Below are 27,474 nucleotides of genomic sequence, written 5' to 3'. Positions count from 1 at the left end.
GTCGTTTACAGGAAGTGAGCGAGGTGGGATATTTTCGTCGCTGTTTCACGAAGAGATACGGCAAAAACTCTGCGGCGCACTGAACGACCCAGTCCCCTCTCCGCCTGAGGGGAACTTCGGGGATTTCCGGTGAGTTTCAAGCGTGCAGCTCGTAACTTATCCGAGCATTACAATCCAAAACAGAGGCATTAAATGAAGCTTGGTCTGTGCTAGAAATTGCCAGAAGTACACTTAATTCACGGACGCTACATTTACTTATACCCGTTTATTACCTCCTTTTAAATCAGCATTTCTTTAGTCACATGACTAAACCTCAGGTCGTTACTGCGGTCAAGCCAGCCGGCACATTGTTCAGCGGTGCGCATATATGTTCAGCATTACGTTAAAAGCTAAATTTCACCTTATTTACAATTAATATGACACATGTTAATACTGTTGCTAAAAAACATAACTGAGCAACGAAGTAAATTAAGGCAAGCTTTAATAATGCTGATTTGGAGGCAAAGAATCTCGCAGTCATTGAGCCAAAACACTGCATTTTCCATCAATATATCAATACAAACTATTGCCAGTATTAACAGCTAAGACAAACAGGTGTGTCTGAACCAGACACTGTAGTAATATGATTCACATGGAATTTGAGATCAGTAGGTCAAATAATCTGGGAGGTATATATTGTAGTTTTCGCGTTTACCGTAATGCTGAGAATATGTGCGCATCGCTAAACAACGTGTCGGCTGACTTGTCTGTTCTGTGTTGTCTGTTCTGTCAGAGTGTTTGCTGGCTTGACCGCAGTTCCCGACTGGGCCTTAATAATACACCAGAAAAGTGCACCTTGTAGCTTTATTTATTTATTTATTTATTTATTTATTTATTTATTTATCTTTTAGTGTTCCTACATCAGTATTGATTTTGTTTATTTCGGTGCATGATACTCTGACTTTCCCAGTGCCTCTTTTTATGATTGACTGCCAGCTCTTGGTTATGCAGCACACCCTTAAAGAGCACAATGCTTGTTCAAACAGTAGAAAAAAGGCTGATGAACAGCAAAGCCTGGTACCTCCTCATGGGTAGGATAATAGGAGATATGCGTGGCTCCAGTGTTGGGAAAGCTGTTTTGTCAAAATTACTTGCTGAAAAATGCAGTCAATAATTTTCTCTAATGACCACAAAATTAAAGTAACGTGTCAGTTACTTTCAGGTAATATGGTTTACTTTAATACCAAACTTAAAGACAGAGAGAGCAAAGGAGATTTGTCACTTGTTCTGTGTATTTCTTTTAAGAAACTTTACACTGAAAAACCAGAGTATTCTTGAATTAGGTGTCACTGTATTCAATTTAAAAAAGACAATAGTAAAACCATGATTTTGTTTGTGAGCTTTTTGAATGAATGCTTCTCAAACACAGAGGTAGATTGACCTCATCAACCTCTTCCAGCTCATTACCTATCCTAGCACATCTATGTAAAACTACTGAATCATTACACAAATGTACCAAAGTACACTTCCTGCATGTATGTTACATTTACTTGTTGTCTATTTCAATCCATGATAGTCTGAGTTTGCTTCTTTTTATGATCTGCTGTCAGCTCTTGATTATTTGCGGACTTTGTTCTCTACTGCAGCACACCCTGAACCTCCTCAGACCTGAACTCTTGCATGACATGCATTTGTAGCTTCTCTTTGTTGTTTGAGCTGATTGGGGCCTGGTGAGTGTAGAACAAAGGATTCAAGTATCACATGATGTAGTTTCTGAGAAAGACAATGCCCACATATGAGGATGTTCCTTTTAAAGTTGGATAGAACACAAAGTCAGAATTAAATAATTATGTGTAAAACTCTAAGGTTCTTGAAAACAGCAGCATCTTTCCTGAGTGCAAAAACAAAATGACAAACGCTTGTGAAATGTGTTTAGCACCTGTTCAGACCAACACATCAATGATGATGAAAGGAATAAAGATGGCGACTCCTGTGTTGTTGCAGGTGGTGCAGGATTCCAGATAACTTCCACATAGGGCTGGGCGATATAGCCGAAAAATTAAATCTCAATTTTTTTTGCTTGAAATCCGATTTACGATTTTAATCGATTTTTTTCTGTGTAAAGATATACAATTACACATTTTTTTTAAAAAAAATATGATATTTTAGTGAATGCCAAAACATCAGCATTTAACTGTGTAGGCAATATAGTTATTTACTGAGGTAATTTTAACAAGAATACTTGCATGGGCACTGCATTGAAATAATTAAAAAGAAAACTGGAGAAAAAAAAATGTATAAAAAAAATCCCACATAGATCAAATTTAAATGGGTTCAAATCCCACACAGATCAAAGTTAAAAACCGACAAAACACGCAATTTAAGTTTCATTTTCACTTTTATCATATTTGCGCTCTTCATTTCATTTGTACCTTAGAACAGCCTTTGCCTTTTTATTTTTCTGATAATTCGCCCAAGCGCATCATGGCAGAAGATGAGGAACGGACCGTGTTTCACCGTTAAAAGTGCCGCGGTGTGGGATTCTCGTGGCGCTGGGAGAGATCTGATCGGCGGGGGAGAGCGTGTCCCTGGCTGGGGACTCTTCTCTAACTCTTCTCATTTGTAAGAGAATGTTGACTGTAGTCTGTGCTACAGCGCCAGTCCTCCTGGTGGCGACTGTGTGTATTACACATGTCCGGTAAAAATGGCGGAGGGACAGAAAAAAATGAAACTCGATGTTGCGATTTCATATTTTTCACATCGATTGAAAATATAAAATCGAATTAATCGAATTAATTCGATATATCGCCCAGCCCTACTTCCACATATTGGGGAAACTGCTTGATAGTTCCTTTAGGGCAGGGGTCAGCAACCCAGTGTTCGAAGAGCCGTATTGGACCAAAGAAACAAAAACAAATCTGTCTGGAGCCACAAAAAATTAAAAGTCTTATATAAGCCGTATATGAAGGAAACACAGGCTGTAAGTGTATATTAGCTATATTAGCCTACTATCAAAATGAGTAAGTAAGCTACAAATACATGATGAGCATCATGATTGAATGTCTGTTTTCCCTGCAGCATCCTGGAGAGAATGAAACGCCACGTGACTACTCTGCTGCACGATATTTGGTGCTTTAAGTTTAACTTCCATTACAGTATTAATGTATTATGTTTGGTCGCATTGATGAAATTATAGAAATACAGTAAAGAAATCAGATTTTTGGTGTCATTTTTATTTTGAGAATTTGAAAAAACAAAAAAAAAAACAAAAAAAGGAACATGCATAATAGACCTCCTGTAATGTCAGACCTTCCCATGGAAATAAAATGCAATCCTCTTCAAACTTCAATAATACAATCCTCTTCTCTTTTTCCATTACCTGGGTAACAGTGCAATAAAACACCTGCAGTTAAAACACAGTCTGCAACTATACAAATAGAACAGCAGCCTTTAGAAAAGGTAAATAGGTTATATAACATGAAAATGCCAAGTTAGGTAGCCTAAGTCAGTGCAAATGAATAAAATGCATAACAATCCTTTTCTATTATATTTTTCCACTTATGGTGGCAACAGACACAAATGAACAGGCCACAATTGGAAACGAGTAATAAAACGGCCGGCAATTAAATGGCAGCTTGCTGAAAAAAGTAAAACACAGTAGAATAGCTCTTCAATAATGTAAAGCATAAAGTTAAAGTCCGAGTAAAGCACAATCAGCCATTTTCTTCTAAACACCTTAAATAGGTCATAAATGTGTTTCTTTACAACATATAAAAGCCATTCCTACATTTATGATTTAATTTTGGAGGTAGACTTCCCAGACTTTTTTCAGTGCTTCTGTGTTCAGGATTTAATGGGCGTGTCAGAAATCAGGGCCGCGTTACGTAACAGGGCCCTCATTGGCATAAACCCGCCCTGGATGCTGAAGCGATATAAATACATCTCACATCAAGGGAAGACGATGACCGGATGCATCGGCAGTGAAAGTTATGGAGTATGGTGATCAACCATTGTCACCAGAGCCGCCTTACAGAAAGCCCTCCTGTGGACTGAGACATGGAGCACTGTCTTCAGTAGACACTTTTTTACTTGGACGAAAACATCGGGGTCATCTTCAGACTCTGAAAAGTCGGAATTGTCTTTGTCAGGCTGAGCCTAAAAGGTCATGGCCACTTCCAAACGAAATTCAAGGAACTGCTTGTTCTTCTTTGGCGTGCTGCATATGCCTTCGAGGGACAGTAACCAGCTGTTGGCTGAAGTCAGAGTCGTCATGTGCATTAGCATCTGCAGTGTCCGTTAATTTGTAGGGCTACTCAAGTGATAGTGACTCATCATTTTATGGACGAGATCAACCTCACCCATCTTGAAGTTGCATTCACGGATAATTCTCGGTCATGATATGGTTACATGGCATTTAGGTTTTTTTTGTCCCTTCTCTGCAGGTGGCTTCTTACAGCAGGATTACTATTGCAACAACACATCACGAGTAGGGTAAAGCTGACCTGTCTCATGACAGTCTAGTCCCAGCTCACGTTCCCCATTAGTGGGTGGTTTTGCCATCATTATTTGCATCATTATTTAATATCCCTGTATGCTGACATCAGGCATTTGTAGACTAAAATAAGTATTGTGGTCCAGACAACCCAAAATGTGATGTCCACATATGTGGTTGCCTGGTCCTCGGAGGTCAAAGGGCACAATGCTTGTTGAGTTGAAAGAATAAAAATGAAGTGCAAAGCCCAGGAGCTCCGTATGTGTGTGGATTATAGGATGTATGCGTGGCTCACTGATTGATGTCTTTCCCTGCAGAGATGAAGGCGTTGACTGTGCAGCAGCCAGACGTTGCTCCTGGACAGCAACCGCAGCAGACATCATGTGGGAGAAGCTTGACTTCTAACTATTCTCCTCCAAATCTTGAGAATAAGTACTTAGCCCAGGCCTCAGTGATGAAGCCCGAGTCTTTCTCCCCACTCATCAATGTGGCTCTACAGCCCACTGCTTGCCCCTCTCTTCAGCCCTCTGCTCTGTCTTCAACCTCATCCTCTCTTCTTTCCACCTCTGCATTGGCATCCTCCCTCTCCTCACCCCTCCTCAGTACCCAGAACAAGTTCTTAACCACACATTCCCTTCGTCCCTCTTTCTCCTTGACCTCCTCCATCACCACCGACACTCTGCTCACCACCACAATGACCAGTGGTGCTTTGATCAGTCGCTTTGCGCAGCCTGTTTCATTTCTCCCTCAAGTTCTGGGCAAAGAAAGGAAAGATGCTGATGGAGAAGAAGAAAGAGAGGAAACACCTGATGTGATGGAGTCGTCTTTTGAAGAAACAAGTGAGGTGTGTTAAAGCTTCATCATTTCACAAGTTGTCATTTTATGTTTTTGACAAACCTGATGATAATTTAACCTTTTGTTCATCAGCAGAGTTTAGAGACACATGATGTGTTGTCTCAAGAAGAGACGATGGTGGAGGAGACTGATGCTCCAGGAGCTGAGAAGTTACAGGCCTCTGACACTCCGTTAGAGGATGAGGACTACGAGGACATTGAGATGGACCTAGAAGATGAATTTCCAGAGCTTGATGGAGGAAATAAAAGTGCTGAAGAGGAGCTTCAGAACCAAAAAGTACAATAATATTTTACACACAGAATGTGCACACCTGTGTATCTGCTTCATTCTTAAAACCATGATAACCATAAACTGTCTTAAACTGCATTCAATAATGGTCTAATCATTCCTCAGTATCTCCTGCTGAATGCTGTGAGTTCCTCTCTGGTTATGAGCACCGTGCCTCCTGGCCAGAAGACCTGGAAATCAAAGAAAAATGTTTGGCGTAAGATCCTAAAGCTCGTAAAGGACATTTCTTCCAAAGACCCAGAGTTCATTCTGAAGGCATGTATTGTTTTTTGTGCAGTTTTTAAAACTATAATCACTTCCTATGAGTGATCCTATCATGAGTGATTCCTATCACCTCCTATAACTTCCTAATCAGGTAAACAAAACAGCCCACATAAAACTTGGTACAGTGCCATTAGATCACTGTGTGATGCTATATACGAGGGGGGACCCAAAAGTTCCCGGACTGTGGTTATAAAAAAACAAAAAAAACCAAGAACGATTTCAGACTTTTGTCCTTTATATGTCACTATAGCATAGACTTAAGCATAACTGTGAAAATTTTCACCTCCCAAAGACGTACAGGCAGCTCACACGCAGTGTTTATGTTATTACAGTCCCGCTCCCTTCTTCGAAAAATCCAAAAATGGCGGAACCTGATTTTGTTTTCTACTGGGAAAAACGGCAACAGAAACACTCACCATGATCCACACCGCGTACAAAAGATGAGGCTCTGGGGAGAACACAGGTCTATAGGCGCTTTAAGAGTGGTCAGATGTCCATTGAAGACTCGCCTCGCTCCGGCCGTCCCTCCACCTCCCGCACAGAGGAAAATGTCCGCAAAATCGAAGCTGATCTGCTTTTTTGACGTCAAAGGGACGGTCCACAGCGAGTTTGTGCTGCTGGGGCAAACCGTCAACCAGGACTTTTACCTGGAAGTGCTGCGGTGGCTCCGGGAGGCGGTCAGGCTGAAGCGGCAGCGCTGTGGGAGAGAGGGGACTGGTGGTTCCATCATGACAATGCACCAGCGCACAGGGATCTGCGCGTAAAACAGTTCCTGGTGAAAAACGGCATGGCCCTGCTGCCCCATCTGCCGTATTCCCTCCATTTAGCGTCTTGCGACTTCTGTCTCTTCCCAAGAATGAAAAAAGCACTGAAGGGGTGGAGATTTGATGATGAGGAAGAGGTGCAGAAAAAATCCAAGAAAGCTCTTAAAGCGATCATTACGCAAGAGTTTGCCGACTGCTTTGAGCAATGGAAATCCCAGCTGCAGCGCTGTATTCAAGCCAAAGGAGAGGACTTTGAAGGTGACAGTGTTGATTGAATTTGAAAATAAAAAAATAAAAAGTTAGAACCACAGTCCGGGGACTTTTGGGTCCCCCCTCGTATTTGCCTCTGGAGGTTCTGTTGGATCACATTTTGCTTTGAGTGCTGAAGACTTGGGCCTGAATCCCTGTTGCGGCAGAAAAGCCTTCGAGTGTAAAAGCTGTCACACTGATGCTGGACTTTACAGTGATCGAGTGATGAGGACTCTCATCTCAGCTTGTCGGCTGTTGGTTCAAGTCCAGATCGTCTCTTACTTACTTGTTACTTGTTGTGTCTTCTGACCTCCGGCCATGTGTCTCGGACACTTGGGTGAAGAGCTGCTGAGCTGTTGACTGATCAGCACCTGGTGATGAGTTGGATCTGCTTGTGGAGGAGGAACCTGGACAGACTTTGCAGACCCAGATGTGTTGTGAGGGTCTGTTCTGGGGGAACCTTCTGTCAACATGGTTTTCAGCTTCTCCCAGATCCCAAGTGAGGCTGGGGACAGAGGCCGTGTTCCCACCAAAGGTATTTGGCTCGACCTAACAGATGTAGCAGCCCATGGTCGAGCCGGGAGCGACAGTGTGAACACGTTTTTCACGTTGGGTCGACCTAATTTTGGGTCGAGCCTTGGCTGCTTCGAGGAGGAGGTCCAAGGTCGACCCCAGCTTGATCTAGATGCAGTGAGAACACGGTCGATCCCTGGGTTGAGCCAACTTTCCTCATTTGCCACACTTTTGTCCGTGTGAGACTTCCATAATGCACGACACGTAACTCCATTGTGGGGACGTCTTTTCCTGTTCTTCTGAACATGCACATCGAGCATGGCGGAGAGCAACTGTGGGCAGACCTGGACTTCCAGAGAAACAAGTGTTTTTATGGACATCTGGGCCGACAATTTTTACTCAACGGAAACATTTTTTTCCGTCAATGTGACGCCGTGACGCTCCCCACCGCATCATTTCAGTCAGAGCGCATCACGCTCCGCTCTTTTGGTTCGATGGTGAGAACACGATTCAGTTATTTATGAGGATGCAGATTTACAAATTCACACTTCCAAAAGCGGTCCTGGTTCGACCCAAGTCGGTATGAACATGCCCATGGAGTCCGAGTGGACCATGTTCTCCACCTTCATTGTTTAAGCAGCTGCTTGGAGCTGTGGCCCCAAGGTCTCTGGTGCCTGCTTTGGTGGCAACCCCTGAATCTGGTGGTGGACACCGGAAGTAACGGCTGCCGTCAAGCTAAAGAAGGAGTCCTATCGAGTCTTGTTGGCTCTTGGGACTCCCAAAGCAGCTTATAGATACCGGCAGGCCAAGTGAACTGCAGCCCAAGCAGTTGTGGAGGCAGAAGCTCAGATCTGGGAGGAGGACTATCGGTCGGCCTTGAAGAAATTTTGGCAAACCATCCACCAACTCGGGGAGAACACTGATGTCTGCCAACATTGTGTACAGTAGAGGTGAGGAGCTGCTGGCCTCAACTGGGGATATCATAGGACGGTGGAAGGAATACTTCAAGGACCCCCTCAATCCCATCGCCACGTCTTCCGTGGAGGAAGAAGAGGCTGAGGTCTCAGAGGTGGACTCGTCCATCACCCAAGCTGAAGTCACCCAGGTAGTTGGTAAGCTCCTCGTAGGCAAGGCACCGGGGGGTGGACGAGATTCACCCTGAGTATCTTAAGTCTCTAGATGAGCAGAGACTGTCTTGGTTGACAGGTTGTAATGACTGGATAGGTCCCTACATGTGTCACCCAGCAGGGATGATTAAATGTTTTCCTGTGCTGTCATCTTAATATGTCAGACTTGGGTCACAGGGTTTTTTTAATCAAGGGGCACATTTTGTCTGAAAAAACATATGCTAAGACAATATCTGGATATTTGTATCTGAAGCAGGGATATTAGGGGAAGCAGCGCATGCGCAAGGGGGTAGTGACGTCACATGCTGTCGTGGAAGAACTCACCTGCCGGAAGAGCGAGGCCGTGGAGTGTTTGCCAGGGGGATTCTGCACCAGAGGGATTATAACCCTGTGCCTTTGGATCCACTAGATTATGAAATACTTTGCCACGGAGCCATCGGGCTGGAGAGGAGTAGCATCGGGGACCAGAGGGCTGAGGATTGTACCGGGCATGAGTAATTAACTTCCGCTGGCCACTCAGTCGGTCACCTGAAGGGACGTGCGCTTTGAACTTTATGGAACTTTGGGCAAAAGACTATAGGACATTGTGGAGCCTTTTTTACTTTTATTTTATGGACTTACCGTGTTGTGCAGCATTTTCTGTTTAGTTTGTAGGGAGGAGCGCTCGAGCAACTGGTCACTTGTTTTCTGTTGGGGGGGGTGGGGGTTGTTTGTCAGAATAAATACTGCGTTTTGTTCCACTGTTAAATAGGGCTGCCACAAACGATTATTTTGGTAGTCGACTAATCACCAATTATTTTTTCGATTAGTCGACAAATCACATCATATGTAAATTAAATGTAAAACATAGTTTATCGCACCACCAAGAAGCTGCTCTTATATAACCGTAATTATATTTCAGCTTTAAGTGTTTAAGGTATATACTAAATAAATATAAAGACAATTCAGATGATAGTTCATTAAACCTTTATTGAAATATTACTGTGTACCATAAAGTGCAAATACTTGAGTAAAATACGGAAAAGGCACTTGCCTAAACAACACAAAAATAAATCCTTTGTTCATTTTTTATTCCTTAATTTGTGTTTGGCATCAAGCAGAGCAACAATGAGGCAGGCACCTGTAACTACGGAATTATTTAAGTTTTCATCTCACTGACTCAAATAAAACAAAAGTGCATTTTGTGTTCAGTGCTCAGCTGTATACAACTTTATTACACCCTCACTCTACATAATCCCAAACTACACACGGCTCTTGTTCAGGAAAGTCAGCATTTCTACATGTGTTGGGAGACAGACTTGGTTTCTTTTTGGAGCAGATGTTCTGCTGCGGAGAAAATCCGCTCCGATGGGGTGAAGCTCTGAAACGTAACGTTAGAAAATATTAGCCTGGCATCACTTCTTATTAAAACACATCACTGTTAGAACGTTACAGAAAACATGAAATGTGTGCTAAAGGCAGCTAATAAATCATGTCGTCACCGCTAATGTTAACGTTGACAGCTATGAGTAAACAGAAAGTTAGCCCTCTATGCTAATATTATTAGCTTACCGAGACGACGGTCCCTCTTCATCTTTGTCACGAGCCACGACGTGCTTCCGTTTCAGCTGCTCATGCATCGCAGTTGTGCTGCCGTGGAAGGCAGATACTGCATTGCACACTTTTCTCTGACGTTTTCTTGTAATGCTCCCACACTTTGGAGCTCCGCTGCTGCCGGGTAGCCATGACACCAGTCTGGTGTTGTCGCGGCTGACACGACTGCGCATGTGTGTCAAATACAGCGAGGCAGACGCAGCAGTGGAAGGTACCGCAGCAGTTTCGAGACAAAAACAAACATTAAAAAAAAAAAAAAAACCCCGACGCGTCGACTATTAAATTAGTCGTCGATGATTTTAATAGTCGACATAATCGTGATTAATCGACTAATCGTGGCAGCCCTACTGTTAAAGGATAAGTTCGGTTTAAACAGTTTTCACGTTGTTTATAGAATGAAGTACAACAATATACTCACCCAGAAGGCTTTTCTGATCCAAACAGTGCTTCAGGAGAAATTTAGATCCAAAATGGAGCGGCCCACATCCATATAGGTCTAGCATATGGGGTATCGGTAACGCCGCTCCTAAAACGGCTTTAATCGTCCAAAAACTCATTCGTTTCACCAATATGTCATCATGGTCCGCTCACGCCTCTCCTCCATGACAGCCCGGTGTCGAGATTGTCATATATGCAGATATATGTTCGATTTGAATTTACTACTTGGCGTACATGCATATCTAGACACCTACATCTAGATATCTATGTCTATATGTCTAGGCACTAGTGTGACAAGAGCTACGGAAGCCGCAGTGTTGTTGTTGTGTGTAGTTTTTTCGACTGCCGATGCTAACGCATGTTTCGGATTCCTGCTCTTTGAATAAACATCCTCACGCTGCCAAACGCCTCAGGACTTCATTCAAGCATATTACAGAGATAAATGTTTTGGTTGTTTTGTTGACCTCTGAACTGAAAGCTTTGTTTACGGCTGCCGCGCCATGCGCAATATGGCTCATTGTTTCCAGGGTAACCTGAGGCTGCACACGGTGCTTTTTTTTCCAGTTTAGTGTAAAATGGACGAATATCTGTCGGATGAATATGTTGTGGACGAGAACTTTGAATATGAAGGGTGTCCTTACAGTTTTGAGTCAGAATATACAGATGAAGAGCTCATCGAAAGGTGAGCGCAGAGGCAAAGAGAAGAACGGCTGGTCAGAGAGCAACAAACTGCTGCACGTCTGCGAATAGACATCAGGTATCAGGTATAATAGGTATAAGAAACATGCGTTAGCATCGGCAGTCGAAAAAACACACATACAACAACACTGCGGCTTCCGTAGCTCCCGCTTACGTCACACTTCCGCCTAGACATATAGATATAGATATCTAGATGTAGGTGTCGAGATATGCGTGCACTTCTTAACTGCACCAAGTAGTAAATTCAAATCAAACATATACTGTATCTGCATATATGGTGGTCCCCCCGTTTAAAAAGGGGGATCAGAGGGTGTGCTCCAACTAAAGGGGGATCACACTCCTCAGCCTTCCCGGGAAAGTCTATTTCAGGGTAGGGTAGAGGATGATTCGACCGATCGTCGAACCACGGATCCAGAAGGAACAATGTGGTTTTAATCCTGGTCATGAAAGACTGGAACAGCTCTACACCATCCGTCGGGTGCTCAAGGGTTCGTTGGAGTTCGTCCAACCAGTCTACATGTGTTTTGTGGATTTGGAGAAGGCATTTTACTGCATCTCTTGTGATGTCTTGTGGGGGGTGCTCTGGGAGTATGGAGTCCAGGGACCCTTGTTAAGGGCTGTCCAGTCTCTATATGACCCAAGTAGGAGTCTGGTCTGCATTTCCGACAGTGAATTGGACCTGTTCCCGGACACTGGCAGGGCTGCCCTTTGTCACCGGTCTTGTTCATAATTTTTAGAGACTGGATTTCTAGATATAGCCAGTGACCGGAGGGGGCCCGGCTTGGGAACCACAGGATTTCTTCTCTGATTTTTCAGATGAGCTTGTCCTGGTGACTTCATTGAACCTGGGCCTGCAGCATGCACTGGGACGGTTTGCAGGTGAGTGTGAAGCGATGGGGATGAGGATCATCACCTCAAAACCCGAGGCCATGTTCCTCGACTGGAAGAAGGTAGTTTGCCTTCTCCAGGTCGGTGGGGAAATCCTGGCCCAAGTCAAGGAGTTTAAGCATCTCAGGGTCTTGTTCACGAGTGGGGGTCAGGTGGAGCGTGAGATTTGAGTGGTGGGTCGGTGAAGTGTCTGCAGTGATGTGATTGTTGTATCGGTCCGTTTTGGTAAAGAAGCTGAGCAGAAAAGCGAAGTTCTCATTTTAACGGTCAATCTTCACTCGTACCCTCACCTATGGTCATGAGGTCATGACTTAAAGGGCAAGATCCCAGATACAAGCGGCTGAAATGAGCTTCCTCCACAGAGTGGTTGGGCTCTCATTGAGAGATAGGGTCAGGAGCTCAGTCACAAGGGAGGAGTTTGGAGTAGAGCGTCTACTCCTCTACGTTGAGAGGAGCCAGCTGAGGTTGCTCGGACATGTCTTGCTGGGAGGAGGCCCCAGGGAAGACCCAGGACACGCTGGAGAGACTATGTCTCTTGGCTGGCCTGGGAATGCCTCGGGATCCTCCCAGAACAGCAGGAGCAAGTGTCTGGGGACAGGGAAGTGACAGGGAAGTGTGGGCACCCCTGCCAAGAATGCTGCCCCTGTGACCCGGTTGAGGATAAGCAGTTGAAGATGGATGGCTGGATGGATGAATTACAGTTGTAGTAACATCAAACATTGTGTTTGGTTCAGAATTCACGATGGACTCATTTTAATGACTCCACCTGGGTGTGTTTTCTCTCTGCCTGCTATCCAGGTGGCGCTGTACACTCGACAGAGGTTAAACATTCGCATCACTGCAAACTTCCTATTGGCTCTGGCTGCCAGTCTCGACGAAACCAAGTCGCATGTTCGCAGATATTTCTGTGCTGCCGTACAGCTGCCCTCTGACTGGCTGGAAGTGGTCAGAATCTACACAGCGGTGAGTTTCAGGGAATGTCTCCTGGTGGATTTCTATCCTGGTGCTTTGAGTTTGTATAAAGCATGTCATTGTCTGATTTCAGTGCTTCAAGCGCTCCCTGCCGTCGTGCCTGAAGAAGGCAATGGTGGACAAGTTCAAGCAATTCAGCGAGTATCAGCTGGCTAAATACAATACACGCAAACATCGCTGTAAACACAACCGGAACAAGCTCAAAGGAAAGGTACAAAGACCCATCATGTGGTCCTTTGTTGCACAACTAGTCACAATTACTGTCAGATGATTAAAGGGCCTGTATCCTGCTTTTTTAGCTCGTCCAAACCCTATTATTGGCATTAACATGGTAATAGTTTATTTTTGGCGCTAAGAAAAAGTCATTTTGTGTTATATAAAGGATTTTCGGAGGTTAATTCTGAAACCCGGAAGAGAAAACGCTCAGTTTCACTGAAAATCCCGCCTCTCCCCCTGTGGACTTTGACTGACAGCGTACTTCAACCAATCGGAGCTATGTTAGCGTCTCTAAGGGTTAGCTTTAGCTCTTTAGCTTTAGCTTCTCTACATGCAAAGACACGCGAAAACATCTTTTCCTGTTAGAAACTCACCAAGCGCAGACCCTTCGGACTCTTGCTCTTGCTTGATTGTTGCTTTCAGACGTTGGTTAAAGTTTATATCCGTAATCGGAGATACAAAAAGTGGCAACGCCGAGGGCCTGGGGAGGGGGGGGGGGGATGCGAATCAGCTGCAGCTGGTCAGAGGACATGGGCTGTTGTCTGTGCGGGGGTGGGGTGGAGAAGTGGTGGGGAGGAGTTCAACTTTTGTGACGTTCTTAGGTTTGAAGAATTTAAAACGAGCTGTTTTCTACCCGAAGGGAGGGGCTGCTGTAGAGAGCAGCAGACTGAAAGAGATTACTCAGACATGCGTGGAAGAAGCAAATAACCTTTTGGGGGTGGTTTTTAAGGGAATTCAACTTTGGGGCATTCTAAAAACCTTAAAAAAGTGGATTTTGCATGATATAGGTCCTTTAAATAGTAGGTTTGTCAGCATTAAAACATTTATTGTTCACACAGTTTACATTTGTCTGTTTTCTGTTGGTCATATTATGAAATAACTCTTTGTTGTAAATTTATCTGTGATTCTTAGAAACCAAGTTCCCAACAGCTGAAACTGTGGGCGAACAAGCTCGGATCAGATGAAACCATTCTGACAAAATTTGTAAGTCAACATGCAGTTGCTTGTTATCTAAAATGCTTTTGCTTTATTAAAAATAAGTCCTTTGTCTCTGATGCTCTTGTGGATATGACTTCTGATTTTAAAAAATCTAATAAAACAATGACTAAATCCATAAAATTAATAATGTATCTATGTTTCTTTTTGTTCTGTTCGCAGTGTGTAAGCCAAACTAACACTTGTGTGTCTATGTTTGTGTGTGTGTGCAGTTGCAGCTCGAGCAAAATACAGGCAAAGTGGAAAAAAAGCAGAGCGAGTTCAGTCTGAAGAAGCTGATCAAGAGGCTTCACATCAAAGAACCGGCTGAATACGTTATGGCCATTCTGGGAAGAAAGTAAGACACACAAATACGTAAAAATGCATTGTTGATGTGAGGACACGACATGGATTCAATATTTCTCAATCAGTTGAATTTTGGCTGGAACCTGCCTCAGTTTGATGTAGCAGACATTTAATATCCACTCCATCTCCTCCACACTGTCATGCATGTAGGGATGTGCCAATTTACGATATAATCGCGATTTACGATATTGGACAGCCGAGATTATCATATCATGTCATTTACAAGATATCGTCTGTTTAATCTGGAGACAAGCCTGTTACCGAAACAGCTATTGATCTAACCCAAGGTCTCAAAGCCTCTGCAGCAAAATGTACTACAAACCACCACAAAAGTCCCACATCCATAGAAAACCCCAAAAGTAAGTAATTTTATGCCAGGATGATTAAAACGAGGCATTAACGCGTTCCGACCCGACAGACACTGTACCGCCCTCCTCAGCGCACCCCCCCGACACAAAACGCAACAGAACCAGAGATCTGTCTGCTCCAGCCCCATGTATTGGGCCTCGTGCGAAACTTGAAAAACCTGCTCTTTAAGATGACACCAGGCAGAATCTTCTCTGAGCCGACCGCCTCCCGTCAGCGACAAAACAAACCGGAAACCGATCTTTACATTTCACAGCCAGCGCCTCAGATCGCGCGTTTCTCACACACTTCTTCGCCAAATCTCAAAGCTATTCACACCAAACACAACATGTTTTATTTCCTTACCGTTCTGTGGTCATTTTCCACCTATCCAGGCTCTCCTCTGACCAAAATTAACTTCATAATCCTCTGCAGTAGTGACAGCGCGTCATGCGCCTGAATGTTATTGTCGCCATCTTGTGGGCTTGGCTTTAATCTTGGGAGTTTAAAGTTTGTTGACATTCGTTCGCGTCTGGTGAGCTTTCATACGATATGATACACGTGACTGAGGCATCATCCAGCTGGGAGACTTCTTTTAGCGTAACCATACGAGCGCCGCCGCCATCTTGGTTCTAAAAGACGCAGCAGTGCACACTGCAGAGCGAGACACACGACGATGGCAATCAGTGATTGTTTCTGTGATATTGGCAATTTTTTAGTCTGAAACGTGCACATTTATCTTCATTGCGCGTTTCTACAGCTTATTGCACATTGTTTTTGTTATTTCTTGATGTGTTTACATGTTGTTAAGGGGATTTTTTTTTTGTTTTCCCTGTCATATAATTGGCTATTTTTGTATTGATTTTATTATTATAAATATATTTCAGTTGGAAACTAAATGCTATGGCTCAGTCATTTATTAAAAAAGTATTTTATACTGTGCACAATACTGTGCAAAATTATAAGTTTCTGCACAAAAACTGTGCAGAAATGTATGATATAGTGGCTCAATATCAGAGCCAACGGCTGCATTGCATACAGGCTCCTGTAGTGGAAATTAAAAGTATTTTAAAGTCAGATTCCTTTCAAATAAGTTATAAACCTACTTATTATAGTTTGGCATAGGTTGGTCTCCAAATGGCCAAATGAAGGATTCTCCTGGTTCTATCCAAACTAAACACTATAAAATCTGTGTGCTTTATGCTGATCTCATAAAAACCTGGCCCAGTTGTAGTCCAGGAGCTGCTGAATGTAGTCAGTGGCAGCTTTATGACTGCTTCATTGTTATCATGGTGTTTTTCAATATGGAATCTGGAAAAAAAAATAGGCGAGGGTAAAAGTTTCATTTTTTTCCCTCTACTTTATCAAAATGTGCTCAGGCATGTTAAAAAACACAGTGTTGTTGACAGATGTTGATGGATTTCACAGTGTTTTTGAGCATTTTCAATAGTATTAAAAGCAATGTGCCAAATATCGTGATAATATCATGATAATATCGTGATATCAAATTTTCATATCGGCACATGCCTACATGCATGAAATGCTTTCCTCTGTGTTTTGTATTTACAATAACAAAATTCAGTTCCTTTAGTTTTTGAAATTAATTGTGCTTTTCTCCCCAGGTATCCCAGTGATCAGAGAGCGTTCAGTCGCAGTGGATTAAAGGGTGAGTGGGACCCGGACAAGGCCGGCCAGCGAATGAAGCTCCAGGAGCCACAGACGTGGGAACGGCTTGTCAGTCGTGAAGGCAACAAAGCTGCTACCTGGGAGAAGCTCATAGGTCTGTAGTGCAAATCCCAACCCTGTCAAGCTGACTGATAACATGACTGAGTATTACATCTCATTTAAAAAATTATTGACACTCAGGAACAAAAGTACTTTGAGTCTTTGCTGAAACTCTTCTTTCATCTGAATATAGATCTTTGATCTAAATAGTCTCATATTTAAGTTAAATATCCCTAATTGGAGAAATGATACCTGTAAGCTGTTTATTGGATTACAATACAAGCTATTACACACACACACACACACACACACACACACACGAACATGCTTGCATGTGCAGTGATGATAATTTCTCTGCTGCACAGACAACAAGTCTCTTCCATTCATGGCCATGCTGAGGAACCTGAGGAACATGATCACTGCGGGCATCAGCGAGCAACATCACAACAAGATCCTGAAGAGGCTGACTGACAAGGTCTGACAGACAAGTGATAAATGCACTATGTATCGTTCACACTCACACACCAGCATTGTTGGCAAAAAATCTAGATAAAAGGTCTGACTAAATGTAGTCTCCTGCCTGTGTTTAATCTCCCTTCAGCCAAAAGGCCATCTCCAGGCTATTTGCATTACATGATTAAATAGAGCATTTGCTCAACTTTAAATAATACTTTACATTTCGGAAGTGGTTCATCAGGTTCTGTCTCCTCCGTCCAGCCCCCAGTGGAGCCTCTGCTGGTTCCCTGGACATCGGGTCCTCTCGTGGTGCTGGCACATCAAAATGTTCTCCTTGGCCAATGCAGTACTGTGTAAAACTGCACAGGACACAATAATGTCACACCCACAATGTCACCTTTTTGGGGGTAAACAGCAACGTTCCCCCCCTGGGCTGAGACAGAGCCACTTTGAGCAGTCCGAAGTTTTACTAAACAGCAACAACTGCGCTCCTGCTTCTTTTACATTTTATTCTGTACTGAGCATGTGGCTCCTTGTGCTTTATGACATGTTTGAGGTTTGCTTAATAATTATTTTCAGATTCCGCCAGGGTCTGCTGTGCTGCTACACAAATCCACACTGACTCAAACTTGGGTACACGATGCCAAACTTGTCACGAGATTTGATCGTATCGTACGTTCACGGCCAAATTGATAAATGCCAATCCTGTTGTGGAAATGGCCGTACGCCCAGTTTTCCATCGTACGTTCGTTTGATAAATGAGAGCCGTTATGTTCTCACACTACTGACAACAAATTGTTTGTCTTATCCCAGGGACACTTTGACACATGGACAGGGTGAAAAGGGCGATATGAAATCCTTTTTGGAGTTCTTTTCATTATTTGGACAAATTCTGGTTGATTCTTTTTGTAATTTATTACTGTTCAGCCTTCTGGATAGTTTTGATGCAGTTTGCTTTTCATCGATTCTGATAGGACTTTTTCAAGTGTGGTTAACTTCATGCTAAGTGAAGTTTAAAGACATGGTCAAAAGACAGAATGCTTCCACTGGTTTGAGCAGATATAATTATTGCCAAATCCTTTCCATTCAACATCTCTATCTAAGCTGTACTGTATCGTGAGAAAACGTGAATTGAATGTGAAACAGATTTGAACCTCCATCCTTGCAATTGTCAAACGAACCACTTCACCAACCAAGCCACAGCCACATCATATTCTAACTCAGTGTGCTTGTTTCTCTGGTGATTGAACTCCTAAGATGCAGTAAATTGAGTTGTTTTAACCTTTGTGCCTTTTTCAGAAAGCAGTCATGGAGAGCCGTCAGTTTCCTTTCAGATTCCTGGCTGCCTATAAAGTCATGTTGGAGCTTCTCCCAGTTGGTGAGATACATCAAGTGTCAACAATAGTTGTCCAGTTCACACTTGCATCAAGAAATTTTGCATTCCTAACTTTTGGAGTTTGGCAAATTGGCCCATTTAGCGCAATTCCTTAGTCATTTCAAACAGCATACTTACTTTTTTTGTGAGGGCGAGCTGTTGTTTATTCAGAGGTGAGTCGGGGAAGGTTTTCGGGACGGACACAATGGAAGTGAATGGTATTTTTGGTTCCCCTCGTCAAACTCATCAAATACAAAATCCAACAACCCGAAAACACTTTGGTGGACACGTTATAATCCGCACATTCACTACGCTGTGAAATATTAATGCACAATTACGAGATTGAGTTGTTTATACGAAGATTGCTAAGACGGAACTACTTACTAAACATGGCGTCTGGGCGTAGTGATTTCAAAAGAAAAAGTAGTTCCCAGTATTTGCTTCAGTGTCGTAACGCTACAATATTATTTGTTGGTGTTCCACAGCGTAGTGAATGTGCGGATTATAACGTGTCCACCAAAGTGTTTTGGGGTTGTTGGATTGTGTATTTGATGAGTTTGACGAGGGGAACCAAAAATACCATTCACTTCCATTGTGTCCGTCCTGAAAACCTTCCCCGACTCACCTCTGAATAAAAAACATCTCGTCCTCACAAAAAAAGTAAGTATGCTGTTCGAAATGACTCAGGAATTGCACTAAATGGGCCAATTTGCCAAAATGTTGACGTGTCCCTTTAACAACAAATTGTATAATGGGGCCTTTTGAGTGTGACGTCTGTGACTGCACCATCAACTTATTTATCTACTGTTCTGCTTTATCCAAGTCAAAGTCATGAGGTGATCACGGCTAATGTTGAGCAAAGGCTCAAAGCTTACACCCTGTCCAATTTGCAATCCATCACAGGACAGAAACAATCACACACACATTCGTTCCAACCTGTGGGCAGTTCAAGATCTCTAAAAAGTAGGGATGCACGATATTGGATTTTTGCCGATATCCGATATGCCGATATATCGAAACCCCTTTTGACCGATACCCATAATCACAAGGTTTTTTTTTCACTGTAAAGAAAGCCAAGTCTCCCCTGTACTGGAATTTACATGTTACTCTTATTGTGACAATCTTTTTTGTTTAAGAAACACACATAAAACAAGACAAAAAACATTTGATTTTACCAGAAATAAGAAATGTATTTTTTTTTCAAACTCTGTTGAAATACAGAAAAATAATTTCTTTAGCTCACATGAACTTTAAATGTGCAATGCATATTTAAAGTAGTGCTGTCAATTTTAATCGCGATTAATCCATTGAGGTCTGCCAATTGGGTCAAAGAAAAGAACTAGAGGATAATAGTGTTTTTTCCTGACATTGGAACTGATTTATGAGGATTAGATTCTTCATTGCAATTGATCTCAACTTTAAAAAAGTTAATTGTTGACAGTTCTCCATGAATTAATCACGATTAATTGCGATCAATGCGATTAAATTGTGATCAATGCGATTAAAACTGACAGTACTAATTTAAACATAACCAAGTTGCATTTGACTGTAGAGCTACTGTAACAACCTGGTGACAGACACAGAGCTCTGCAGTGCAAATAAATGAAGTGCTACATTTTATCTAAGGAGCTTTTTCAGATGGAAAACAATAATAATCCTAACTGAACAGCCGACTTGCAGGGTGCTTCCTTGAAATAATACTAACAAAGTGCTTTAACAAAAAACAAGCAGTGCAAAAATTTTATCTAGCTAGCTCAACCCTAAAATGCCAGTCCATTTCAGTATAAGGAATGAGGATGAAGAACAAAACCATTTCAATTAAAAATTTTTTTTTTTTTTGGGCACACTATGGATGTCACCGCACGTGCCCAATTACTGTGTCACCTTATCGGCTGTGAATATCGGCAGAAATTTTCATATCTGCAGATACCGATAAACGTGTTTTTATCGCCGATATCGCCGACACCGATATTGTGCCGATAATATCGTGCATCCCTACTAAAAAGTCTTGTTTTTGGGGTGTAAGAGGAAGTCCACGACCTGAAACCTGCATACGGCTACACCATCATGCAGGAAACTAGCAGCAGCTTGACTGAAACTGAACCAGATAAAACTGATGATGAAGCTGATTCATTCACTTTTTTTTCCAAGGCTTTAAAGGAACACTTTCATGTGATCAACTCCACCAAATTTAGTTTTTGCTCTGAGTACACGTCATACCTGAACTTTTAAAAAGTAAGGACAACCGAAAAAATCAAGTAAAAATGCAAAAGAATCTGTTTTCCTACTCAAATAAGTCGACTCTGTACGAGCCACAAATGGTAAGCAAACGACCTCAACTGAACACTCAATTCTTTAAGCCTCTGCAACCCAGCCAGCAACGGCGAGCACTACAAAGATCCTGCGGGGCATCCTGAAGAAGGTTCTCAAGAGCAGTCACTTCAGCCATCGGCAGTGGGAGAAGACGAGGAGAAGCAGGCTGAAGGTGACGCTTGGCGTGCCTTTCATCTATCGACTGTACCAGCAACAGAAGGCCCAGCTGAAGAAAGCAAGGTGTGTGGACTTTTTTAAAAATATTTTATGTTTTTTTTTTTTTTATTTTTTTTTTTCCTGAAAGCAGCACTAATATTAATTTGCAGTGGGAAAATGAGCAGCTGGTTAAATGCCTAAGAGGTCTTTCCTGCCTCGGCATGAAAGTAACCAAGCCTGCCGTTCACCAGATGCCCAGGGTGGGCAGAGCAGAGGGTCCAGGGCCCCAAGAGCCCACGAGCCGACCCCTCCCACTCAGTCAGAGGGCCATGACCTTACCTAGGACAACTGGCCCCCACCCGGCATGAGCCAGTGCCCCCATTAAAGTGCTTCCCATTTTAAAGTTGGAAGGGAGATTGTATCTTCTAGCTTTGATAATATTCTACATATTTTCGATTACAGCTTGGAGGCACGAAGATCTAAGAGTTATTCAACCCTGAGAGGCAGCTGCCAGTTTCATTGGCTAATGTATGTTTTATAACTGATACATTTTAGACGAAGGTTTTTGAGGTCTCTCCATATGTCTACTCGCAGGGAGAAGGTGTTCACCGTGGCTCTGCTGGACCGTTACCGCAAAGCTCTGGAGACGGCGGTTCAGATCTCCTGCCGTTACAACCTGCCCCCGCTCCCTGGACGGACAGTCATCCTTCTCTACGCAAGAGTAAATAGTTTTCTGAGCTGGCTTAAAAAACAAGACTTCTGCCTCCCTCCAGACCCAGAGCAAAAAGACAAAAAGGATGATGAGGACGATAACGATGACAGACGGAAAAATGTTGAAAAGACTGAGAAGCTCGGGCCTTCGGTGAGTGATTGTGCTGCTTCTCTTTTGTCTCATGAGAGCGAAACCAACAAAATAATTCAACTTGCCTCATGCTTATACCCTCACAGGGGGAGGAGGTGGCTGCTTTGGTTGCACTGTTGATCAGGAGCAGTGCAGAAGATTGTCAGTTTTGCTTAGTGGATCACGGTCACTGTGAAGAAATCAAGCTGAAGTCTGATGTCCTTTTGGATAACGTGAGAACTGTGGTCAAGCAAATGAAGGTCAGGCTCTTTGTCTATCTTTATGTACTCACATGGAGACCTTTTACTTGTTTGAACATCTGTGACGCATTTCCTTTATTTGGCTGGTAATAGATAATGTTCTTTCTCATGTTCAGACATGCCAGGAGACATCTTACGAATCTAAGAACACCAGCTTCTATAGCAGACTGTTCTCAAAGGAAAATAAGGTATATTTGTTTGTCTTTATGACTTTTTGCAATTTTTTACCCTTGTGGTGACATAAGCTAGTAGTTTCAAATTTAACTTTCTCATGAATTAGTTGTAGGATTGTTATTTGTTTTGTACAAATCAAGTGCACCAGAGATCAGATCTGGCTATTTTGACTACATTCATTATTGATAGAAGCTGAGTATTTGCATGCAACCTAAGCAGAATATAAACAGAACTCAGAGCAGAAGGAAGTGACATGTAGCAGGGATTATTGGTTTATATTTAAGGGAATATCACCTGTGGATAATACTTTATTTAGTTTTTTTTTGTACTCCAGTTTCTATAGTATTATTTTGGGACTCTGTGGGCTGATTTGCAAGAGACTAAAAACCTAAAATCATTCATTATAGGTGGACAACATCATCATGCTTACTGACAACTGGTTCACTGAAGAAGTTGAGTGGGAAATCAACAGCTACAGAGCCAATGTGAACAGGAAAGCCGTGGTCATGCAAATCTTCCTTGAAGCAAGGTAATGTATTGTTTTTCTTACATACCATATATGTTGTTCTGCCTGGATGTGATTCTCGGCAATATCAAAAATACAGTGATGACTGCTTTGCTTGATTACAGAAACGAGGGGGGACCCAAAAGAAACCGGACTGTAATAACATAAACACTGCCTGTGAGCTGCCTGTGTGTCTTTGGGAGGTGAAATTTTTCACAGTTATGCTTAAGGCTATGCTATAGCGACATATAACGGCCAAAAGTCTGAAATCATTCTTGTTTTTTTTTTTTATAACCACAGTCTGGTTTCTTTTGGGTCCCCCCTGATACATTAAATAAAACAATGCATTTGTTCATCTACTTTCTGATTTAAATTTACTCCCAATGCGTGTTTGTATATCTAGACACAGCTTCTCCAAACTTCACCCTGGAGGTAACACTGTGTGGCTGGTTGGTTTCAATGAGCAAATCCTGAGGTAAAGTGGACAAATTTTATCAGTTTTACTTTTGTTTTCATCATATGTTGAAATACTTTTTTTAAATGTTTATTTTGTCATAGTGCTAACGGCTACTTCAGAAACATCATCAGGAATCTGTTGTACATATATGGGAGGTTGAGATGTTTTTTGCTGGCCAAAAGTGGATTGAGTTTGACTGTGTGACCAGATTTGTGTCGGAGCGGGGATCCTCCAGGCTGCTGGAACATGTGGAGCATCTGGACAGATTGCACAACATCAAACCAGCAGAGGGCGCTAAAGGCGCTCCGACCACCAAGGATGTTGCAATGATTCCACCCAGTCCAAAGCTGAGGTAATACTTTCTTCAAAGAAGATATACAAAACTTAGGATGTGTCCATCTTGTTGGTTAGCTGGCTGACTTCAGGACTCACATGTGCAGCAGTAGTGATCATCATCAATGTATTGATACACTTTTCTTAATTGTGGGTCACAGGTTGTGTAACCTGGGCTCATTTGTTGGTTTCCAGGTGGAAAGGTGTGCGGGTGTTCATCTCCTCCACCTTCAGGGACATGCACTCTGAGCGAGACGTCTTGGTGCAGAGCGTCTTTCCAGAGCTTCGCCGCCGTGCCGCACCACACTGCCTTTACCTGCAGGAGGTGGAACTGCGCTGGGGTGTGACGGAGGAGGAGTCGGAGCGGGCCACCGAGCTGTGCCTGTCGGAGGTGTGCCGCAACCAGATCCTGGTGGGAATCCTGGGGGAGAGGTACGGCCAGGTGCCCGATCGGCCTGCCCTTCCCGATCTGCCGCAGTACAGCTGGGTAAGACTTAAAATAATTAGAGCAGTATTAAGTTTAGCTGTGTGCGAACCCCACTGCTACCCAAATCTAAAATTCTGTCAGTTTAACTCAGAAAGTGAGGTGAGAACACCTCCCAAGGGAGGCGTCCAGGAGGCATCTCAAACAGAAGTCCAAACCACCCAAGTTGGCTCCTCTCAATGTGGAGGAGTCCTCACCCTATCTCTGAGGGAGTGACAAGTCACACCACGAAGGAAGCTCATTTCAGCCGCTTGTATCCGGATCTTGTCTTTTCGGTCAGGATCCAAAGCTTATGACCATCCATGAGGGCAGCAGCGATGATTGACTGGTAAATCAAGAGCTTGTCCTTTTGGCTCAGGACCGATACAGCAACTGGCTCACTGCAGCCGCTGCACCAATCCGCCTGTCAATGTCACACTCCATCCGTCACCCACTCATGAACAAAACCCCAAGATTCTCGAACTCCTCCACTAAAGGCAGGATCTCTCTGCTGACCTGGAGAGGGCAGACCACCTTCTTTCGGTCGAGGACCATGGCCTTGGATTTGGAGATGCCATCCCCGTCGCATCACACTCAGCTGCAAACCACTCAATTTATTTCAATTTCAATTTTATTTTTTTGTATAGCCCAGTATCACAACAACAGTTGCCTCAGAGGCTTCAAGATGTTACATTGGTTGGTAAAAATAAAAACAGTGAATAAGCATAATGTTAATATGTCAAATTCACAGTAACGAGACAAAACGAAGCAACCACCGCCTTAGACCCTCACATCCGGCAAAAAAAAAAAAACTCCAAAAACCCAGTGGGAAAAGAAGAAATCTTGGGGAGAACCGCAGTATGGAGGGATCCCTCTCCCAGGGACGGACAGCTTTGGCAACAGCTAGCATGAGACAATAAGAAGTAAAGCTTAGGACTATGTTGAGTACAGTCCGTTGGACGGTCCAGCACAAGAACCACGGATCCCAGTGCATGCTGTATGTCCAGGACAGCATCATCTGCAAAAAGCAGAGATGAAATCCTGTGCTTACTGAAACGGACCGCCTCCGGTCCCTGGCTGCACCTAGAAATTCATTCCATGAAAATTATGGACAGCACCGGTGACAAAGGTCAGCCCTGAGTCCACATGCCCTGGGACCAGGTGCGACTTACTGTCGACAATGTGTATCAGTGAGCTCGAGACACCTATCCCTGACTCAAAGGCGCAGAAGTGTGACCCTCTCGTTCACTGGGGTGAACTCCAACACATGGCAGCTGAGCTGTGGGCCTATAAGCAACCTCAGACCAGTCCGCCTATGACCATAGGCAACACCAGAGAAGTGGGGAGTCCAGCCCTTTGAGCTGAAGGGAAGCTAAATAAGGCACAGCCATTGTATTCATCAGGTCTCTGAATTGAGTGACATGTGGTTTTCATTTTCATTTGACATAAAATTGTTTTATTCAAGTGAGTTTCCTTGAATTTTCTCTCTGTGTCCAGCTGGCCACGGCGCCGGAGGGGTTGTCCGTCACTGAGATGGAGATCCGTCAGTTCCAGTCTCTCTACCCGGGTGTTGCACATGAGCGGATGTTCTGCTACTTCAGAGACCCAGCAATCATCAAGTATGCACTTTGAATGAGTTTATTTGTAGTTTGAGTTCCTTGAGTTATTGCTGTTACAGTTCAGTACATAACAAGAACTGATATTGAGCGCTCCATCCTGTATTTGTTCTGTTTTGCCAGATCAGTTCCTGTTGCTTGGAGATCTCATTTTACCCCTGAATCAAACGATGCTGAGCAGAAAATGACCACTTTGAAGAACGCACTCAGAGACAGCAATGTGAAGGTCACTGAAAAGTGAGTTTTTTCAGTCATGTCCATTTGTAAAATCAAATGCCATGTTTTTGTAATGCATCACATTTTCGACTTGAATAAATGAACAACTTGCATTATAAAATGAACCATGACGGCATGATGGGAGCATTTTGCTGAATTGTCTTGTGTGCTGATCACAGTTACTCCTGTGAGTGGGGAGGCGTCGTGGACGGGAAACCACATCTGACAAAACTGGATGAGTTTGGCAAAGCCGTTCTGGAGGATCTTTGGACGGCTGTCAAGAAGCTGTTTGTGGATGTGAGTCACTCTGAACATGTACTGATGAGAATCCTTCAAAATAATCAAAAGTCATACCATTTAGCTTTTTTTTTGTTCTATTCCAGTTTCTGCCTCAAATATTGGCAAACAGTTGTTAATGTCAAGAACAGTGCAATATGAACTATTGTTTGGTATTTAATTAATCACAGCTCTTTAAAGTCCACTGAGCCATTTGTTCATCATAGGAGTCTGAGGAGCGTGAGGAGGCAGCAGAGGTTTATGAGCAGGAGGTCCACCAGGGGGCGCTACAGAGGCAGTTCTTTGGCAGGTCCAAGCTGCTGTCAGCTGCTGTGGAGATGGTGGAGCAGCTGCAGACCAAGGGGCACATGATGGTGGTGGAAGGAGGAGCTGGAGAGGGCAAAACTCTCTTCATGGTAAATCTATCAGAAGATTAAACATGAAAAATTGAAAATTGATCGACTTGGCTTCAGAAAGGTTCACTGTCACTTCTGCTAAAAGTGACCACTGCCTAAACCTTTACTCTCCTACAGGCTGGTCTGGCAGAAGCCCTCCGGACTGGACAGAAGTCCAGGAGAAACCTCGTCTGCCGAGTCGTCTCCTACTCGACGGCTGCCAGCCAGTCGGCACGCTCCGGGGAAAACCTTGTTGGGTGCCTCGTTCAGTTGCTGAGAAAGATTAAAGACACACAGGAGGAATCACCTCTTCCTCGCTCGTATAAGTAAGTGACTGTCGTCTGATTTTTCATCACATTTCGTCTTCTGTGCTGACGTGATGAGTTTTCTCTCTTTCGTCTCAGAGACTTGCTGGCAGAGTTTCACTCCACCTTGACCACCATGACGATGACAACTCCTCTGGTGCTGCTGATTGACGGAGTAGACCTGATCAGAGACGGCAGAGGTCAGCTGAGCTGTGATTGGCTCCCTCCAAAGCTTCCAAAGGTCAGTGGATTGCATCTGCAACTCATCACTGATGCTCATGAACATCAAATAACCGAAGTGAACATGTCTCAAATGAGTTGAGTAAGTCTTAAATTCACAGTGTGTTTTGTTCGTCATCAGACGTTTATGCCACTCAGGTTGTCTTTTGTTCTTCAGGGTGTGTGTTTGGTTGTGAGCATGACCTCCAAAGCGCCTCTGTTACAAACGCTGGTCAAGAAAACAGGCACAGTCCTGTTTTCCCTGGGACCGCTCACCGTGCCGGACCGCAGGGAAATCGTTAAAAAGGAGCTGGACGCCTTCGGGAAGAAACTCAGTGACTCTGCGTTCAACAGCCAGGTTTTCTT

The 27,474-nt window shown here is 43.5% G+C and overlaps 1 protein-coding gene across 3 annotated transcripts in view; it reads left to right on the top strand.

Annotated features, from left to right (window-relative positions):
• LOC115404926 (telomerase protein component 1-like) overlaps nucleotides 1–27,474 on the top strand; it is a 56,370-nt gene continuing 28,896 nt past the window's right edge. Inside the window, exons 1-27 of one of the 3 annotated variants that reach the window (XM_030114282.1) lie at nucleotides 80–129; nucleotides 4,422–4,470; nucleotides 4,789–5,315; nucleotides 5,399–5,602; nucleotides 5,720–5,869; nucleotides 12,948–13,112; nucleotides 13,195–13,332; nucleotides 14,250–14,321; nucleotides 14,546–14,670; nucleotides 16,646–16,803; nucleotides 17,114–17,223; nucleotides 18,504–18,582; nucleotides 20,940–21,132; nucleotides 21,643–21,910; nucleotides 21,997–22,149; nucleotides 22,266–22,337; nucleotides 22,731–22,852; nucleotides 23,232–23,303; nucleotides 23,494–23,637; nucleotides 23,814–24,105; nucleotides 25,579–25,700; nucleotides 25,821–25,934; nucleotides 26,093–26,210; nucleotides 26,417–26,605; nucleotides 26,723–26,910; nucleotides 26,989–27,130; nucleotides 27,287–27,466. In XM_030114282.1, coding sequence (XP_029970142.1) covers nucleotides 4,791–5,315; nucleotides 5,399–5,602; nucleotides 5,720–5,869; nucleotides 12,948–13,112; nucleotides 13,195–13,332; nucleotides 14,250–14,321; nucleotides 14,546–14,670; nucleotides 16,646–16,803; nucleotides 17,114–17,223; nucleotides 18,504–18,582; nucleotides 20,940–21,132; nucleotides 21,643–21,910; nucleotides 21,997–22,149; nucleotides 22,266–22,337; nucleotides 22,731–22,852; nucleotides 23,232–23,303; nucleotides 23,494–23,637; nucleotides 23,814–24,105; nucleotides 25,579–25,700; nucleotides 25,821–25,934; nucleotides 26,093–26,210; nucleotides 26,417–26,605; nucleotides 26,723–26,910; nucleotides 26,989–27,130; nucleotides 27,287–27,466 — 4,095 coding nt within the window. In that variant the 5' untranslated portion in view covers nucleotides 80–129; nucleotides 4,422–4,470; nucleotides 4,789–4,790. Of the gene's footprint in view, nucleotides 130–4,421; nucleotides 4,471–4,788; nucleotides 5,316–5,398; nucleotides 5,603–5,719; nucleotides 5,870–12,947; nucleotides 13,113–13,194; nucleotides 13,333–14,249; nucleotides 14,322–14,545; nucleotides 14,671–16,645; nucleotides 16,804–17,113; nucleotides 17,224–18,503; nucleotides 18,583–20,939; nucleotides 21,133–21,642; nucleotides 21,911–21,996; nucleotides 22,150–22,265; nucleotides 22,338–22,730; nucleotides 22,853–23,231; nucleotides 23,304–23,493; nucleotides 23,638–23,813; nucleotides 24,106–25,578; nucleotides 25,701–25,820; nucleotides 25,935–26,092; nucleotides 26,211–26,416; nucleotides 26,606–26,722; nucleotides 26,911–26,988; nucleotides 27,131–27,286; nucleotides 27,467–27,474 lie in introns of all 3 variants that reach the window. The other 2 variants (XM_030114283.1, XM_030114281.1) reach the window with 2 other exon arrangements.

The sequence above is a fragment of the Salarias fasciatus genome, chromosome 18 (genome assembly GCF_902148845.1).
Source record: "Salarias fasciatus chromosome 18, fSalaFa1.1, whole genome shotgun sequence".
Lineage (NCBI taxonomy): Eukaryota > Metazoa > Chordata > Actinopteri > Blenniiformes > Blenniidae > Salarias > Salarias fasciatus.
Note: the sequence above shows the minus strand (reverse complement) of the source record. Positions and strands in the feature narration are given on the sequence as shown.